Source organism: Carcharodon carcharias, chromosome 4 (assembly GCF_017639515.1).
Source record: "Carcharodon carcharias isolate sCarCar2 chromosome 4, sCarCar2.pri, whole genome shotgun sequence".
Taxonomy (NCBI): Eukaryota; Metazoa; Chordata; class Chondrichthyes; order Lamniformes; family Lamnidae; genus Carcharodon; species Carcharodon carcharias.
The window spans coordinates 201,392,526-201,413,140 of NC_054470.1; the positions used below are offsets into that span (position 1 = coordinate 201,392,526).

At 43.3% G+C, this 20,615-nt stretch overlaps 1 protein-coding gene across 1 annotated transcript in view; it reads left to right on the forward strand.

Moving 5' to 3' along the window:
- paip1 (poly(A) binding protein interacting protein 1) overlaps positions 1-20,615 on the forward strand; it is a 46,282-nt gene that overhangs the window by 22,497 nt on the left and 3,170 nt on the right. The window contains exons 6-10 of the mRNA XM_041186278.1: positions 482-607; positions 872-978; positions 1,481-1,598; positions 8,525-8,579; positions 11,634-11,709. Coding sequence (XP_041042212.1) covers positions 482-607; positions 872-978; positions 1,481-1,598; positions 8,525-8,579; positions 11,634-11,709 — 482 coding nt within the window. The remainder of the gene's footprint in view (positions 1-481; positions 608-871; positions 979-1,480; positions 1,599-8,524; positions 8,580-11,633; positions 11,710-20,615) is intronic.

Here is a 20,615-nt window from a genome sequence, read left to right on the forward strand (position 1 = left end):
AGCATTTCCTTTATTAACCTTCTCTGTTACCTCCTCAAAAAAGTTAGTTAAACCAATTGGATCGAACCTTCAAAAAGCTGACAGGCCTTGCCAAATGGCTTCCTCCTGTGCTGTATGATTCTTTAAATTTAATGATCTGAAGATGTGAGACTGTCCATTCATTTAGGTTGAGTCATACTGAAACTATGTTAGGACCACCAAATAAAAACAAAGTTCTAAAAAAAAACTCAGCAGGCCTGGAAGCATCTGTGGAGAGAGAAACATAGTTCATGTTTCAAGTCCAAAATGACTCCAAAGCGGTATGGTTCCGAACAAAGCTTAGTCAGACTGCTGACTTTTCCAGCATTTTCTCTCTTTATTTCAGATCTCCAGTATTTCGCTTCTGCATTAGGAGCATATTTGATTGTGGCAGAACCAATTAATTCATTATTTAAAGGGGTTTTTTTGAAGGTCTAATTTTCTTTTTGCTGCGGATTGGCAGGTTAAAGGTCCAAATGGAGCACCGACACGAGCTGAGATTTTGCAGACAGGTCTTTGTGAATTATTGAATTCACTGCTTTCTCAACCCGTGGATGATAACCTCATCTGTGCTGTAAAATTACTGAAGGTATGGTGTCATTCATGCTTTTAAGTTTCCTATTTTGCCTGGCGCATTTCCTGCCTGCTTCATTTACACCATCCTCCTCCTATGTGCTCTATATGGAGAATTTAGGGTTGCCTGTGTCCAGCATTATGTGCATATGTGAACGCCTGTACATGAATAAGCAGTATGGCCAATGCACCCAACTTTTTATGCCTGGAGGTATCATTCTTGTTTTCTCACATGCATGAGCATTGTCATTTTCTCTAATTCTTCTTCCTTTCTTTGTAGCTGACGGGATCAGTGTTAGAAGATGCCTGGAAGGGACAAGGGAAGCCAGACATGAATGAAATAATTCAGCGAATTGAGAATGTTGTTCTAGATTCTAACTGTAGCAGGTAAGTATTTGTCGCCTGGAGCCTGGAGCATTGTTTTAGCAGACTGCTGGACTGTGTAGTTGTAATTGTTCTGAAGATTTCTGCCTTGGTAATTACTGGGCTGAGTTAGATAGGTGAATGCTCCAGGGAAGGTTTCCTCTCTTAGTCACTATTAATTCCCTAAAGAAAAAGTGAAAGCATGCACCAGTAAGTCAGAACAGAAAAATGGGATAACAATGAGAACTTGCCCACACCCCATGGAAGATTGTGTAGCCCAAGCCCCACAGAGTGGGCAAAGCTACGTTTAAAATATTCAGAGTAAATGAAACTCTCAAATTATACAATGTCCCAGTGATTCATCTCCAGTTTTAGGAATCTGTGTGGCTGCAAAATTTTGTATTTAAATGGAATCAAATGCAGTTGTTTCTTAGGATGCCTAAGAGGACTTCTGTCTCCAGGAACCAGTGAAACCCATCACATGCATCTTGGCTACTCATTGCTCTCTGATCTTAATTATTCTCAGGGATGTAAAGCAGATGTTGCTGAAGCTGGTGGAGCTACGGTCAAGTAACTGGGGTCGTGTTCACACAGCAGCAACATATAATGAAGCTACACCTGAAAATGATCCCAACTATTATATGGTAAGATTATATAGATTTTTATATATATATATGCACACATTTGTTTATATAGCAGTTTCATAACCTCAGTCCCAAAGCGCTCTGCAGCCAATAAAGTACTTTTGAAGTTTACTCATTGTTGTAATTTAGGAAATTTAGCATCCAATTTGCGCACAGCAAGCTCCCACAAACACCAGTGCTCTAATGATTAGATAATATTTTAGTGATCTTGGCTAAGTGATTAATATTGACCAACATGGATGGGAGATTTCTTCTGCTCTTTAGAATAATGCCGTGGGACTTTTATATCATGAAGGCGCTGATGGGGTCTCGGTTCAGCATCTCATCTGATGGATGACACCTCTGACAGTACGGCACTCCTTCGGTGCTGTTACTGGAGTGGAATTGAACCCCAGACTTTCGGACTCTGAATCAAGGATGCTTCCCATGGAGTCATGGTTAACACGGTACTTTAAAGCATCCAGAACTATTGCCTCCTGTTCTTGGGATTGAAAACTGTAAGGCAAAGGGAACTTGGTCCATGGGATATAAGTGTCATGGAATCATTTACGGTACAGAAGGAGGCCATTCGGCCCATTGAGTCCAAGCTGGAGCAGGTCAGTCAGTATCATTCTCCCCACTGGATCCCTATTGTCCTGCAAGTTTATTTCCTTCCAGTTCCCATCCAGTTTCCTTTTGAAATCATTGTTTCCGCTTTCACCACCCCCATTGGCAGTGAATTCCAGGTCATTACTGCTCACTGCTTAAAAAATCCTTCCTCACATTTCCCCTGCAACTCTTGCCCAAAACCTTAAATCTGTATCCCCCAATCCTAGTACTATCAGCTAAAGGGAAGAGTTTTTCTATGGGTACCTTATCTAAGTAGGTGTTGACCATAGCTCAGTGGATAGCACTCTCAACTCTGAATCAGAAGATTGTAGGTTAAAACTGCATTGCAGAGACTTGAGCACAAACTAGGCTGACAATCCAGTGCAAGACATGTGAGGGAGTGCTGCACTGCTGGAAGCGCTAGTTTTCAGATGAGTCGTTAAGCAGTTATAATCTTGTACACCTCTATCAAATCTTCCCATATTTTCTTTTGCTCCAAGAAGAACAACTCCAGCCTTTCCAACCTAACCTTGTAACTTAAAAATTGACATCCCTGGAACTATTCTGGTAAATTAATTTCTGCATCCTTTCAAGGAACTTCACATCTTTCCTAAAGTGTAGTGAACGGAACTGGACTCAAGACTCTGCTTGGGGCCAAACCAGAGCTTTATAAAGGTTCAGCAAAACTTCCCTACTTTTGTACTCAATGCCTCTATTTACGAAGCCCAAGATCCCATATGCTTTGCCAACCACTTCCTTAATGTGTCATGTCACTGCATGTGCACCCCCAAGCCTCTCTGTTCCTGCACAGTTTTTAAAATTAAATCATTAATTCTATATTGCCTCTCCCCCATCCCATCTGCATCACCTCACTCCTCTCTATTACGTTCCATTGCAACCCATTCTGCTAGCCTATCTTCCTCTTGTTCCCCCTGCATCTGTTGCTCAAAATTTAAAGTCTGCAAGCCCTTGTACAATCAGCTAATCAGAAGAGTTTTTCCATGTCTATCTCACTGTTTGCCACACCTCCAAGTTTGGTATCATTGGCAAATTTTGAAATGTTACTCTGTATTCCAAGATCCAGATCATTTATATACATATCAAACAAGCAGTGACCTTAGCACTAACCCTTGGGGGTGGGGGGGGGACACCATTGTCTACCATCCTCCTGTCTAAAAAACAAACATTTACCACATTGCTTTTTGTCCTTAAGTCAAGTTTTTTTATCCAATTGCACTCTGGCCCTACTATTCACTAAGTCGCAATTTTGTTAACCAGCCTTTTAAGTTCTTCTTTGTCAAATGCTTTCTTAAAATCCATATAGACAACATCCACCACATTCCCTTCATCAATCTTCTCTGTTATTTCATCAAAAATTCAGTTAGCTTAGTCCAGCACGATCTGCTTTTTAAAAATCCATGCTTGTTCTCCCTCATTAACTCAAATCTCTCCAAGTGCCTGTTAATTTTTTTTCCCCTGATTATGGTTTCCAAAACCTTACCCACCACTGATAAACTAAGTAGCCTATAGTTGCTGGGACTGTCCTTGCACCCTCCTTGTCACATTTGCTACTCCTGAATCTTCTGGAACCTCACCCATTACTAGGGAAACTTAGAAAATTCAGGCAACCCCTTCCATTATCTCCACCCAATTCCCTTAGCAATCTGGGATGCCAGCCATCTGGACAGTGATACCCTCAGCATTGCCAGTTTTTCCAGAACCATCTCCCATACGATTTTCATTCTATCAATTGCCTTCTCTATCTCCATTTCTACTGATATTGTGTCAGATTCCTCTCCCTTAGTAAACACCAATACAAAGAACTCTTTAAGTATTCTCGCCTTGACCTGTGTCTCTAAGTATGGTGGAATTTGAATTTAATATAAGTCTGGAATTTTAAAGTCTAATGATGACCGTGAAACCATTGTCAATTGATGTAAAAACCCATCTGGTTCACTCATGTCCTTTAGGGAAGGAAATCTGCTGTCCTTGCCTGGCCTACATGTGACTCCAGATCCACAGTAATGTGGTTGACTCTTAAATGCCCTCTGAACAAGGGCAGTTAGGGATGGGCAATAAATGCTGGCCTAGCCAGCAATACCTATATCCCATGAACGAATGAAAAAAAAAAATTGCCCCCTCTTTGTCCCTAATAGGACCCACTCCATTTCTTATTCCTTGCTTACTATTTACATGCTGGTAGAAGATTTTTTGGGTCCCTTTTATGTTGACCACCATTCTATTCTTGTATAAATAAAAGCAAAATACTGCAGATGCTGGGAATCTGAAATAAAAACAGAAAATGCTGGAAAAATTCGGCACGTCAGCAACATCTGTGGAGAGAGAAACAGAGTTAACATTTCGAGCCCATATGATTCTTCCAAGTGCTATTCTTGTACTCTCTCTTTGCCAGTCTTATTTTTCTCTCCACCTCCCCTCTCAACCTAATGCATTTAACTTGATTCTTACTTGAGGATCTCATCTGGCATACATCATACACCCTCCTTGATTGTTTCACCATAACCTCTATCTCCCTTGTCATCCAAGGAGCCCTGTTTGTGGCTCCCTTACCTTTTGCCCTTGTTGGAATGTACCTGGGCTGTACCAGGAGCTTCTTCCTAAAGATTACTCAATGTTTCAATACAATTTTTCTTGCCCCTTTCTTGTTCCATTTTAACCCTGGCTGGATACCTTGTCATCGCATTGAAATTAGCCCTCTTCCAATTTAGAAGTTCTAATATAGATTGTTCCTTGCTCTTCTCTATTACTAATCTAAACCATATGATATATTTTTAAAAATTTATTCACAGTATGTGGGCTTCGCTGGCTGGGCCAGCATTTATTGCCTATCCCCATTTGCCCCTGAGAAGGTGGTGGTGAGCTGCCTTCTTGAACCATCCACAGTGCTGCTAGGAAGTGAGTTCCCAGATTTTGACCCAGCGACAGTGAAGGAACGGCGATATATTTCCAAGTCAGGATGATGAGTGACTTGGAGGGAACTTCCAGGTGGTGGTGGTCCCATCTATCTGCTGCGCTTGTCCTTCTAGATGGTAGTGGTGGTGGGTTTGGAAGATGCTGTCTAAGGAGCCTTGGTGAATTCCTGCAGTGCACCTTGTAGATGGTACGGACTGCTGCTACTGTACATCGGTGGTGGAGACAGTGAATGGTCGTGGATGTGGTGCCAATCAAACAGGCTGCTTTGTCCTGGATGGTATCCAGCTTCTTCAGTGTTGTAGGAGCTGGACTCATCCAGGTAAGTGGGGAGTATTCCATCACACTTCTGACTTGTGTCTTGTAGATGGTGGACAGGCTTTGGGAGTCAGGAGGTGAGTTACTCATTGCACGATTCCTAGCCTCTGACCAGCTCTTGTAGCCACAGTATTTATATGGCTAGTCTAGTTCAGTTTCTGGTCAGTGGTAACCCCCAGGATGTTGATAGTGGGGGATTCAGTGATGGTAATGCCATTGAACATCAAGAGGCAATGGTTGGATTCTCTCTTGTTGGAGATGATCATTCCCTGACACTTGTGCGGCGTGAATGTTGCTTGCCACTTGTCAACCCAAGCCTGGATATTGTCCAGGTCTTGCTGCATTTCGACATGGACTGCTTCAATATCTGAGGAATTACGAATGGTGCTGAACATTGTGCAATCATCAGCGAACATCCCCACTTCTGACCTTATGATGGAAGGAAGGTCATTGATGAAGCAGCTGAAAATGGGGGCCTAGGACACTATCCTGAGAAACTCCTGCAGTGATGTCCTGGAGCTGACATGACTGACCTCCAACAACTACAACACCTTTTGTACTAGGTATGACTCCAACCAGCGGAGAGTTTTCCCCCGATTCCTACTGACTCCAGTTTTGCTAGGGCTCCTTGATGCCACACTCGGTCAAATGCTGCCTTGATGTCATGATCACCCTTATCCAAATGTTCTCCCACAGACACTTGGCCCACTTCATTCTCAGCAGTGCCTCCTTTCTAGTTGGATGAGAACATTTTTTTTTTTTGTTCATGGGATGTGGGCATCGCTGCCTCAGCCAGCATTTATAGTCCATCCCTAATTGCCCTTGTTCAGAGGGCATTTAAGAGTTAATCACATGCTGTGGATGTGGAGTCACATGTAGGCCAGACCAGGTAAGGGTGGCAGATTTCCTTCCCTAAAGGACATCAGTGAACCAGATGGGTTTTTGCGACAACCGGTTTTGGTTTTTCATGGTCGTCATCAGACCTTTAATTCCAGATTTTCATTGAATTCAAGTTTCACCATCGATGGGGTTCAAACCTGGGTCTCCAGAGCATTACCCTGGCTCTCTGGAATACTAGCCCAGTGACAATACCACTATGCCTGTTCAAGGAAGTTCAGAAATTCTTCCCCCCTGCTTGCCCTTTATCTAACATTATCCCAGTCAATATTTTGGTAATTAAGTTCCCCAGTATCGTCACTCTGTTGTTCTTGCACCTCTCTGATTTCCCTGCAAATGTGTTCCTCTATCTCTCTCATAAGAGGCCTATGCAATACCTCAATTAGTAGAATCTTACACTTTTTGCTTCCCAACTCTAACCAAATGGATTTTGTCCTTGCCCCATCAAGGACATCCTCTCTTTCCAATACAACAGTGCCTTTCCTAATCAGTACTCCCAGCCAACCTCCCTTTTCCCATCTCTATCTTTTCTGAACACTTTATACCCTTGTATATTAAGTGCCCAGTCCTCATCATTTTTAAGCCACCTTTCCATTATTGCCACAACATCATATGCCCACAGAGCTATTTGTGTTTGTAACTCACCAACATTATTCACCACCTTTGTGTATTTACATACATGAATTGTAATCCTCTCTTTACATTCCTAGGAGTCCTCCTTAGTCCTCTCTTGTCTAATATGGTACTAGTCCAATCTCTAAGACCATCCACCACTCTCACTTGATGCACCTTATTCTTTTCTATTTCTATATACCGGTGCCCATCTCCCTGCCAGTTTAGTTTCACCCTTCGCTAACAACCTAACAATCTCCACACGAGTGCATTGGTCCCAGTTCTGTTGAGGTGCAATGCAGTCCTGTGTTGCTGGCATCATGGATGTTTCGCCAGTGAAATGCAATTGGCCAAAGCTGCAGAGTGAGACTGGAATACTGGAACTTGGTGGGTTACCTTTGCAGGCTAGCAGTGTCTCTGTTGAGGTTTGCTTGGACTTGAAGCTGGCTTCAGGAGACCAGGTATGTAGGTTAGTCTGAGATGTGACATGTTATAAATGGGTTAAAAATTACCCCAGTGGGTAATTGTTTGATGTTCTAAATAACTTTCTTACCTCTCCAAATATTCCACCTGAGCTCACGTCCACTGCTGGTATATAAAAAAAGAGTTAAAGAGTGAGAAAGTGGACAGCCACCTCTAGATCTCTGTATTGGGGCTTCAATCCTTGAACTTTGTCATATTGAAAATGTTGTTATACTTTGCCTCGCATTTGTATACGTCTGTTAAGCTACATTTTGCCTCGCATTTGTATACGTCTGTTAAGCTACATTTTGCTCAGATATTTCATTTCCTTTGGAAAGTGCTCCTTGGATCATGATAGACATCTTCACTGGGCTTGGTGTATCTGCTCATTGAATTAGAAAACTTTGCAGGTGTCTTCAGACATTAATTTTCAGGGGCACAACAGTATTGGGGGATGGAGTAACACAGTTCAATAGAGCACCAACAGGGGGTGCACGAACAACTGTGATAACAAGTTTGTCCACCAAAATATTTTGGTCATAAATAGTGGATAATTGAGGAGGGAAGATTTCCTAACCTGCAAACTTCAAAATAAGAGTTGCAGCGCTATCTTTGTAAACGCAGTGATAGCAAGGTGGTGTTGCTCAATAGGTAAGTACATCACCTTTTCACGGACAGAATGGATACAAGTTTCCCCTCACACACCATCAAGAGGCATCAGTATCAGAGGAGTATCATAGCTCACTTTCTCACCCCCTTAATGCTCTGAGGTCAGTGGGATGGCCAAGTGTCCCCTGTTGGCTGTATCCCACTACTATAAACGTGTCACCTTCGACTGTGTAGCCACCAAGGCCATTGTATGCAGAAGTTTAATTGCAGATATAGCTAACATTTACTGATTGAGGAGTTGCATGAATACATATGGGTGGTGTCATGTATTAATAACCAATCACAATCTCTGTAAAGTACTTGCTCCTGATCTATAGGTAACCAGAACAAAATATCCAATGAAAATGGTACCACTAAATTAACCTGCTAAAATAACAAATGTTGAATTCGTGTGAATCATGTATACTACAGGAGTAATGTGTAACATTTTACTATGTTTTAATTTTCAGAATGAGCCTGTATTTTATTCAGCAGAGGGTATCCCTCTCACTCCAGCAGACCCAGGTTAGTCCTTTAGGGTCAGAATGAGTCTGTTATTTTTCACGTACTGACCCCTTCCCTCCTCTTTAAATGACAAATGAAATGGGCTTGAGGAGGGGTTTCCCTTATTCCTGGGCCAGAACAAACGGCCCCGCAGGGTACCAGATAGCTGTTGCTATGTTTTGTTGGTTCCACAGGACTGTTTGATTTGCACAGAATAGATATGACAGGAGTGGAAATCAATTAAACAAATTGGTGGATAGATTAAGATTGGATCTTTCCTCTCACTGGGGAATCTGAAGCAAGGGGAGATGATACCACTTGTTAAGAGCCAATCTAGAAAAACCTTGTTCCGCAAAGGATTGTGAAGATATATGCAACTGAAGTTAATTGAACCATTTAAAAGGGAGCTTGATAGTTTCTTGGGAAGGAAGGCGACGACATTTGGGGAAAGGCAGGGAATTAGGACTAACATAGGAACAAGAAGAGGCCATTATTTCCCTCGAGCCTGTTCCACCATTCAGTCAGATCTTTACCTTAACTGCCTAGAAGCCATATCCTTTCATATTCTTGTCTAGTAAAAATCTGTGGATCTCAGATTTAAAATTATTAATTGATCTAGCATCTACTCCTTTCTCATCCTTTGTGTGAAGAATCATTTCCTAACTTCTTTGGCTTGGCTCTGATTTTATGGTTATGTCCCCTTGTACAGAACCTCCCCCCCCCCCCCCCCCCCCCCCCCCCTTTTTCTTTTTAATCATCATGATCACCTTGAGCTCCTTGGCGATTATTTTCTGAACCACAGCGAAGTGCCATGATTTTTGCGATGGGTAGGATGAGGAGACAGGCCCAAATCTACTCAGCCGGAATGGGAATCAAACCTCATGCTGTTGGCACTCGTCTGATCTGCGCACTCGTCTATCTGCACACTAGCCATCTAGCTAACTGGCTCCCCCCCATCTGTTTAATCACCGTATCGTTATATAAAGTACTGTTAACAGATTGTGCAGGCTTGATGGGTTAAACAGTCAGCTCCTGTTCCTGGGGAGTTCAATTCCTGTACCGGCTGAGGTCATGCATGAAGGCCCTGCCTTCTCAACCTCGCCCATCACCTGAACTGCGGCGACCCTCAGGTTAAACTCATCACCAGTCATCTCTGTAATGAGAGAGCAACCTATGGTCCTCTGGGACTACGGCAACTTTCATTTCATTCCTGTTCCCGGGTGATTTGATGGAGAAATCCTGACCTTGAGCCCACCTCTTCCATTCTGCTTTTTGCATTGCCTAGGCCTCAAAGCCAGTTTCAGGAATTGAAAGGATACTCAGTGGCTGAAGGATAATTGCCTGGATCAGAAATGGACCCTGGTTGATCTTGGTGGTGTTGTGCTGTTGGCCAATCCCAGCTGTGTCGGTAGTACGGCATGACGGTTGAACCAGGAAGGAGGGTTAGGAATTATCCAGGGTTCTTGATCCTTATGATTGCCTGGTGGCCTGTGGTGCAAGTGCACTTGTGTGGGCATTGCATGATGAGGCTCAGCTGTGATGCAGTACACCTAGGTGAGATGGAAAAGAACTGCCAATCACAAACATGAACCATTCCTTTCAAGGGAGGAAGGTAGAAATTCTCCCAAATCAGTAAAGTGTTCTTCACTTCTTTGTTATTCATTCACGGGATGTGGGCTTCGTTGCCCATTCTAATTGCTGTTGAGAAGATGATGACGAGCCATCGACTTGAATGCAACTGAGTAGGTTCTTTCAATTGACCTCTTCACTATGGGCCTGCAGTTACCATATAAGCCAGACTAGGTAAGGATAGATTTCCTTCCGTAAAGGGTAATAATGAACCAAGTGGGTTTTTACAGCAATCTGATAGCTTCATTAAGGACACTGGCTGTTTGTTATGTTCCAGATTTATTTACTTAATTGGTTTTACATTCCACAGCTGCCATGGTAGATTTTGAACTCGTGCCTCTGGACCATTTAGCCAGTAGTAATATAACCACTGTGCTGCTGCACACCTTGCCCTATCTAACTTCGTTCTCTCTAAATTCGAAGGCTGCTTGGAGGTGTGTGTAAGAGATGGTAGACAGTGGCAGTCACTAAGAGTTGCAAGTTGAGCATTATTTTGTAACACTCCTGAAGAGAGCCAAAAATGTTGCAACGGCTGTGTAAACCTACTGCTCTAAACACCTAACAGACACTAACAGATTATTGCTCTGATTATGAGCAGTGCAAGGAGCTTCTTCATCTCTCCTACTCTATCTCATTCTAACCGTTTACTTGCCTTTCTTTTGTCCTTTTTGTCTGCATCAACTCTAAATGAAAGGGCACAAAGAAGCATATGTAACCTGCTTCCTGCAAAGTTTGTTCGCTGAATGCTAAATGTTTGATTAAACTGCTCTTGAACTTTCCCAACTTGATGCTTTAACAGTCTTTTGGAGTGGTGAAACATGTTACTCTTGAGGGGGGAAATTGGCCAGTGTTGTTTGATTTTGTCAATAAAAATAAAATTCTCATTAAATATGTATCCATGTTTTGTGAACTTTTGATAGTTTCAAGCATTACATTCGACCAATTAATTTTAGTGATGATAAGATGAGTTTTGTATGGTGAATTTTAATGTACGGGTGCGACGAATATAAATTATACAATGTATAAAGTTTGCTGCTGTTCACACGTGTAATATAGAAATTCCTAGACCTTAAAAGGCTAAGGTCCATCTAGTTCACCTCCTGGTAGTCGAGTGATTGATCACAGCAATCAATTTTTATCATTAGTCTACAACAGACCTCGACATGAAGTGAGGAAAACTGCCAATATTGAAGAGCTTTGGCAATCATATGTCTAACTTGTCCAAGCATGCTGCACTTACCACAAATAATGTCTCAAATTACTCATACTGTGCCTTCATGGTGAGAACTTTTCAAATGCATAGTCTGTTAAAATATTCTCATTGTAGTTATTGCAAAACTTTTAAACACATAGTAGAGATCACACAGTTCTGAGTTTCCCATAGGAGTGTGTGCAGCATGCCCCTTTGAAACAGTTTCCCAGTTATGTTTTCTGTTTGGGTTTCAGATTACCTGGAAAAGTACCAGGAGATGATTGATCGAGAAGAGCTGTTTCAAGGTTATTCTGATGAAGATGGAGATGCGTAAGTTGGATTTTTTTTTTCCCCTCTATCTTTGCTCCTCTGAGCTTTCAAGACTGAAATTGGTAGATTTTCCTGAGGTAGGGACATCATGGAATATGGAGCAAAAAGCAGGAAGATTCAGTTGAGGTACAGACCTGCCCATGACATGAATGAGGCCAGAGCAGGCTCGAGGGGCTGAATGATTTTGAACAACTGTCAGATTTCTTCGATGATGGGTGAGCCCAGCACATCAGTGCAAAAGAGAAGGCTGAAATATTGCAACCATGTTCAATCAGTAGTGCCAAGTGGATGACCCACCTTGGCCTCCTCCTGAAGTCCGAGCATCACAGATGCAAGTCTTCAGCCAATTCGATTCACTCCACTTGATGTCAAGAAATGGCTGAAGGCACTGGATACCGCTCAGGCTTTGGGCACAGATAACATAATGTTCAATAGTACGGAAGACTTGTGTTCCAGTACAGCTACAAAACTGGCATCTATTCAGTAATGGGGAAAATTGCTCAACTATGTCCTGTCCACAAAAAGCAGGACAAATCCAACCCAGCCAATTACTGCCCCATCAGTCTCAATAATCAGCAAAGTGATGGAAAATGTTGTTGACAGTGCTATCAAGTGGCACTTAGCAGTAACCTGCTCACGGACATTCAGTTGGGTTTCGCCAGGGCGATTCAGCTCCTGATCTCATTGCAGCCCTGGTCCATATATGGGCAAAAGAGCTGAAATGAAGGGAGGCGAGAATGACTGCCCTTGACATAACGGCAGCATTTGACCTAGTGTGGTATCATGAAGCCCTGGCAAAATTGGGAATTGGGGAGGAAAACTCTCCCTTGGTTAATCATATCTAGCACAAAGGAACATTATTGTGGTGTAGGAGGCCAATCATCTCAGCCCCAGGACATCGCTGCAGGAGTTCCTCAGGGTAGTGTCCTCGGCCCAACCATCTTTAGCTGCTTCATAAATGACCAACCCTCCATCATAAGGTCAGAAGTGGGGATGTTCGCTGATGATTATACAATATTCACCATTCACAACTCCTCAAATACTGAAGCAGTCCATGCCCATATGCAGCATGACCTGGACAATCAGACATGGGCTGATAAGTGGCAAGTAACATGAGTGCAATACAAGTGCGAGGCAATGACCATCTCCAAGAAGAGAAAATCCAACAATCTTCCCTTGACATTCAGTAGTTTTTTCATTCATTCACATAATGTGGTCTTCATTGGCTGGGCCAGCATTTATTGCCCAAGCCTAGTAGTCCATGAAAAGGAGCTGCCTTCTTGAACTTCTGCAGTCCACATGGTATAGGTACACCCACAGTGCTGCTCGGAAGCGAGTTCCAGGATTTTGACCCAGCAATAGTCAAGGAACGGCGATATATTTCCAAGTCAGGATGATGAGTGGCTTGGAGGGGAACTTCCAGGTGATGGTGTTCCCATGTGCCTGCTCCCTTGTCCTTCTAGACAGTAGTAGTAGTGGGTTTGGAAGGTGCTGTCGAAGGAGCCTTGGTGAATTCCTGCAGTGCATCTTGTAGATGGTACACACTACTGCCACGATGCGTCAGTGGTGGAGGGAGTGAATGTTTGTGGATGAGATGTCAATCAAGCGGCTGCTTTGTCCTGGACAGTACCAAGTTTCTTGAGTGCTGTGGGAGCTGCACTCTTCCAGGTAAGTGGGGACTATTCCATCACACTCCTGACTTGTGCCTTATAGATGGTGGACAGGCTTTGGGGAGTCAGGAGGTGAGTTACTCATCGCAGGATTCCTAGCCTCTGACCTGCTCTTGTAGCCACAGTATTTATATGGCTAGTCTGGTTCAGTTTCTGGTCAATGGTAGCCCCCAGCATGTTGATAGTGGAGGATTCAGTGATGGTAATGCCATTGAAAGTCAGGGGCAATGGTTAAACTCTCTCTTGTTGGAGATGGTCATTGCCTGGCACTTGTGTGGCATGAATGTTACTTGCCACTTTTCAGCCCAAGCCTGGATGTTGTCCAGGCCTTGCTGCATTTGGACATGGACTGCTTCTGAGGAGTCGCAAATGATGCTGAACGTTGTGCAATCATCAGCGAACATCTCCACTTCTGACCTTATGATGGAAGGAAGGTCATTGATGAAGCAGCTGAAGATGGTTGGGTCGAGGACACTACTCTGAGGAGCTCTGGCAGTGATGTCCTGGAGTTGAGGTGACTGACCTCCAATTACCACAACCATTTTCCTTTGTGCTAGGTATGACTCCAACCAGTGGAGAGCTTTTCCCCGATTCCCATTAACTGCAGTTTTGCTAGGGCCCCTTGATGCCGCTCTCTGTCAAATGCAACCTTAATGTCAAAGGCAGTCACTCTCAGCCCACCTCGGGAGTTCAGCTCTTTTGTCCTTGTTTGAACCAAGGCTGTAATGAGGTCAGGAGCTGAGTGGCCCTGGTAGAACTGGACGTCAGTGAGCAGGTTATTGCTAAACAAGTGCCGTGGACTGTAGCGGTTCGAGACGGTGGCTCATGACCATCTTCTCGAGAGCAATTAGGGATGGGCAATAAATACTAGCCTAGCCGGTGATACCCCAATCCCATGAGCGAATATAGGAAACAAAGCACCTTCCAAACCTTTGACCTCTACCATCTAGAAGGAAGGACAAGGGCAGCAGATGAATGGGAACACCACCATCTGGAAGTTCTCCTCCAAGCCACTTACCAGCCTGACTTGGAAATATATCGCCGTTCCTTCACTGTCACGGTCAAAATCCTGGAACTCCCTCCCTAACGGCACTGTGGGTGTACCTACACCACATGGACCGCAGTGGTTCAAGAAGGCAGCTCACCACCCGCTTCTAAAGGGCGACTATGGATGCGCAATAAATGCTGGCCCAGCCAGCAATACCCACAACATGAAATAATATTTTAAAATTCCCTATTCATGTGGCACTTCAATTCAAAATATGGCGTAAATTATAATTGCATGAACTCCAAACTCTTGGTGGCGTTAAGCTTCTTAAGTTGGTAGTTACTCTTGGCTTTCTGAAATGAACAGATCGGGTATTTTGACTTAACTCGCTTTTATAATATTTCATTGTCGAGGTCAGAGTACTCAGAGTTCAAAATTGAGGAGAGACTCCAAATTATTTAATTGTACAAAGGATGATCAACTGGAAAAGTGACAAAGGCCAAGGTTCCTTGAGAAAAGACTGGGTGCTTTAATGAGATGAGAGGTTGGCTTTCTGCAAAAATGAGACCAAATGGACCGAAAGGACTTTTCATCCAAATTTTTGTCATGATTGTCAAATTGTATTCAGGATAATGCACTGTTGATAATGCCAAAATTGTGGTTCTGTAATTCATATTTTGAATCCCCAGGTAGTTTCTGGGGACCGTTTAATGAGTAACTCAACAGGTTTAGGGTTCAAAATTTGGCTGTTTGGGGAAATAAAGAATTCTTACTTAATACCTAAATTAAAGAAACAATTTGGAGGGTTTGGGGAAGGAGCATGGAAAATGGGATCAGAGTAGATATCTCTGATATAGAGCTAGCATCAACGCTGACAAGATGGGCTGATTGGTCACCGTCTGTGCTGAACACTCAGATTGATACATGCAACAGATATTTTAACTTCCATCACAAAGTTACATCTAGTACAGAGCTATGTCTGTGACAGTGAAAATGGATAAGCTGCAGTTCCCGTAACATCATTCTCGTTGCCCTTGGTCTGTTGGAGGGATAGAGGGACCTAGAGGCCAGGAGAGTGAAAGAGGAAGGGTGAACCAGTGAAACGAGCAAGAAATCATAGAATCATAAAGCATTGAAGCTCGTCGTTCGGCCCATCACTATGTCAGTGCTTTTAAAGAGCTATCCAGTTAATTCCACTTGCCTGGTCTACAGAATTCTTTGCTTCAAGAATCTATCCAATTCTCTTTTTAAAGTTGCTATCGAATCTGCTTCCACCATCCTTTCAGGCAGTGCATTCCAGATCATAACTTGCTGTGTTTAAAAAGAAAACAAATTTCTCCTCTTGATCTTTTGTCAATTACGGTCTACATCTGAACCAGAGCGGGACTAACATTCTTGTGGGTGGGTTTGCTAATGCTTTTGGGAGGAGTTTAAACTAATTCAGCAGCGGGAAGGGACACAAAGTTAGCAGAATAGGGACACTTCATAATACAGTAAAACAATAAAGTCAGAGGGAGTACAGCTGCATTAAGTTTCAAGGGAGTAAGGCAAGGATGGATGGCCTCTACTTTAATGCCAAGAGTGTTACAGGTAAAACGGATGAGTTAAGGGTGAGGATTGACACGTGGAATTGAGATATAGTAGCCATCACTGAGACGTGGTTGAGAGAGGGGCAGGATTGGCAGCTCAACATTCCGGGATATAGAATCTTCAGGGGAGGGGGTAAAAGAGGAGGAGGCATTGCATTATTAGTTAAGGAATCAGTGACAGCAGTAAGGAGAGATGATATCTTGATGGGGGCATCGAATGAAGCTTTGTGGGTAGAGCTTAAGAATAAAAAAGCGGCAGCCACATTGTTAGGTGTTTATTATAGACCCCCAGATAGTCAGCGGGAAATTGAGGAGCAAATATGTGCACAATTCACGGAGGTGTGTAAAAACAATAACAATAGGGTAATTATATTAGGTGATTTCAACTTTCCCAATATTAATTGGGATAGACATGGTGTTAAGGGCTTGGATGGAGTGGATTTCTTGAAATGTATACAGAACTTTTCAGGTCAATATGTAGAGGGTTCAACAAGGGACAGAGCATTGCTGGACCTAATTCTGGGGAATGAAGCCAGACAGGTGGCTGAGGTGGTGGTGGGGGAGCATTTTCATGATAGCGACCACAACATGGTAAAATTTAAGTTTGTTATGGACAAAGAAATGGACAAGTTGCAAAAAAATGTTTTGGATTGGGGGAGAGCAGATTTTAGTAAAATAAGGCAGGATATGGCCAACGTAGACTGGGAACAGTTACTTGTGGGGAAATCTACAGAGGTACAGTAGGGGCATTCAAAAAAGAAATGGGAAGGGTTACAGGCTCAATATGTTCCCTCTAGGGTGATAGGAAGGAGTAACAAGCCCAGAGAACCATGTGTGACCAGAGATATTTAGGATACCATGAGAAGGAAAAGAGGCTTTTAGCAGGTACAAGGGGAGCAGATCAGTGGGAGCATTAGTGGAGTACAGAAAGTGCAGGGTGGAGCTTAAGAAAGCAATTAGGAGAGCAAAGAGGGGATATGAGAAAACTCTGGCTGGTAAAAGTAGGGAAAATCCCAAGATATTTTATAAGTATATCAATGGGAAGAGGATAACTAGGGAAAGAGTAGGGCCCGTTGGGGACCAAGGGGGCAATCTATGGGTGGAGCCAGAGGACACCGCTAGAGTGTTGAATGAATACTTCACATCCGTCATTACTCAAGAGAATGAGGATGAAGGTAGGGAACTCAGAAAGAGAGAGAGACTGTGAGGTTCTTAAGCAAATTGATACAGGGAGTGACAAGGTATTGGAGGTGTTGGCAGGCTTGAAAGTGGACAGATCTCCAGGTCTGGATGATTTGTGTCCCAGACTCCTGAGGGAGGCAAGGGAGGAGATCGCGGGGGCTCTGACCCAAGTTTTTGATTCCTCTCTGGCAATGGGGGAGGTGCCAGAAGACTGGAGAACAGCTAATGTGGTTCCGCTATTTAAGAAGGGTTGTAGAGATAAGCCAGGGAACTACAGGCCAGTGAGTCTCACGTCAGTGGTAGGGAAACTTGGAGAAAATTCTGAAGGAGAGACAAGGTTTGATCGGGGATAGTCAGCATGGCTTTGTCAGAGGGAGGTCATGCCTAACAAATTTGATTGAATTTTTTGAGGAGGTGACCAGATGTGTAGATGAGGGTAGTGTAGTTGATGTAGTTTTTATGGATTTCAGCAAAGCCTTTGACAAGGTCCCACCTGAGAGACTTCTAAAGAAGGCAAATGTACATGGGATACAGGTTAATTTGATAAGGTGGATTCAAAATTGGCTTAGTTTTAGGAGACAGAGGGTGATGACAGAAGGATGCTTTAGTGACTGGAAGCCAGTGTCCAGTGGCGTACCCACAGGGATCTGTGCTGGGTCCCCTATTATTCATCATTTATATAAACGACATAAATGACTGTGGGGGGTAGGATTAGTAAGTTTGCGGATGACACAAAGTTTGGTCGGGTGGTTAACAGTGAGGTTGTGTCTTGGGCTACAGGAAAATATAGATGGATGGTCAAATGGGCATTTAAGTGGCAGATGGAATTTAACCCTGAAAAGTGTGAGGTGATACACTTTGGAAGGAGTAATTTCACAAGGAAGTATTCAATGAACGGCATGACACTTGGAAGTTCTGAGGAACAAAGGGACCTTGGTGTGTGTGTCCATAGATCTCTGAAGGCGGAGGAGCATGTTAGTGGGGTGGTGAAAACGGCGTATGGGACACTTGCGTTTATCAATCGAAGCATAGATTACAAAAGTAGGGAGAGGTTGGATAGACTTGGGTTGTTTTCATTGGAGCAGAGAAGACTGAGGGGTGACCTGATCGAGGTGTACAAGATTGAGGGGCATGGACAGGTTGCATAGGAAGCAGCTATTCCCCTTAGTTGAAGGGTCAGTCACGAGGGGACATAAGTTCAGGTTGGGGGAGGCAGGAGGTTTCGGGGAGATGTGAGGAAAAACTTTTTTACCCAGAAGGTGGTGACGGTCTGGAATGCGCTGCCTGGGAGGGTGGTGTAGGGCGGGTTGGCATGTCATAACTTTCAAGGCTATGGGCCAAATGCTGGTAAATGGGATTAGGTAGACAGGTCAAATGTTTCTCACGTGTCGGTGCAGGCTCAATGGACCAAAGGGCCTCTTCACTGTGTGATTCTGTGAATTATCTTGAATTTCTGTTCTTTGGTTGCTATCCCTCCTGTCAGTGGAAACAGATTCTCCAAATTTACTCTGATCTTTTGAATATTTCTGCTCTCAAAAGAACAACCCCAGTTTCTCTCGTGTCTCCACACAGCTGAAATTCTTCATCTCTGCTATCATTCTGGTAAATCTTTTCTGCATCCTCTCAAATGCTTTAACATTCTTCATAAAGTGTGATGCCCAGAATTGGGCAATACTCAGCTGAGGCCTAACTGGTGGTTCCACCAGAGATTGAGTATTTTAACAGAACAAAAAGAGTTAAAAAGCCAGGTAGAATGAGTGAGAAGGAAGAACATTAAGAAATAGTTACCTTGTTTAATGTCACAGAAGTGCTTCAGGAAAAAACTTGGAATGAGAGTAAATGAAGGAAATTAATAGAGAAGCACTTTGTCACTGGAACGGTGGGAAACATTAAATGGTGGATGGGCAGTACAGCTTGTTGGTTTGACAGTGTTGTTTGTGCTGATGGATGGAGTGAATTGGTGCTTGAAGCTTCCCCTTTGGCACTGCTCTCTTGCTTCTCTGTGATCGTTTTGGGCAGAGTCCTAGAAGCAACCATAGGTGGTGGATCTAGGAAAAGTACCTGGACCTGGGACAAAAGTTCCCAAAACAACCTTCTACCAAAAATGGAGAAACTGAGGCAGTGAACAAGTAACAAAAAAGTGGAAAGGCTTCGAAAGAGAATGTGTGTTTTAGAGCTATGGCCCATCTTATTCAACTTTGAATCAAGAACTCGCACTTATATAGTGCCTTTAACGTAAAATGTCCAGGGGTGCTTCACAGGGGAATTATGAAACAATAGAAACTAGGAGCAGGAGTAGGCCATTCAGCCCTCTGAGCCTGCTCCGCCATTCATTATGATCATGGCTGATCATCCAACTCGATAGGCTGCTCTCACTTTCTCCCCATACCCTTTAATCCCTTTCTCCCCAAGAGCTATATCTAACTCCTTCTTGAAAACATACAATGTTTTGGTCTCAACTACTTTCTGTTCCACAGAATTCCACAGGCTCACCACTCTCATGGTGAAGAAATTTCTCATCATCTCAGTCCTAAATGCTCTACCCCATATCCTACCCCATATAGCAAGAACATCCTTCTTCAGATAAAGAGACCAAAACTGCACACAATATTCCAGGTGTGGTCTCACCAAGGCCCTGTATAATTGCAGCAAGACATCCCTGCTCCTATACTCTCGAATCCTCTGGCTATGAAGGCCAAAATACCATTACCTGCTGCACCTACATGCTTACCTTCAGCAACTGGTGTACAAGGACACCCAGGTCTTATTGCACATTCCCTTCTCTCAATTTATAGCCATTCAGATAATAATTTGCCTTCCTGTTTTTGCTACCAAAATGGATAACCTCACATTTATCCACATTATACTGCATCTGCCATGCATTTGCCCACTCACTCAGCTTGTCCAAATCACACTGAAGCATCTATGCATCCTCCTCACAGCTCACCCTCCCACCCAGCTTTGTCTCATCTGCAAATTTGGAGATATTACATTTAATTCCCTCATCTAAATCATTAATATATATTGTGAATAGCTGGGGTCCCAGCACCGATCCCTGCGGTGCCCCACTAGTCATTGCCTGCCTTCGGAAAAAGACCCGTTTATTCCTACTCTTTGTTTCCTGTCTGCCAACCAGTTTTCTGTCCATCTCAATACACTACCCCCAATCCCAAGCGCTTTAATTTTACATGCCAATCTCTTATGTGGGACTTTGTCAAAAGCCTTCTGAAAGTCCAAATAAACCACATCCAATGGCTCCTCCTCATTAACTCTACTAGTTACATCCTCGAAAAATTCCAGTAGATTTGTCCAGCATGATTTCCCTTTCATAAATCCACGCTGACTCTGTCTGATTCTGCCACTGTTTTCCAAGTGCTCGGCTGTTAAATCTTTTATAATGGACTCTAGAATTTTCCTCACTACTGACGTTAGGCTGACTGGTCTATAATTCCCTGTTTTCTTTTGACCTCCCTTTTT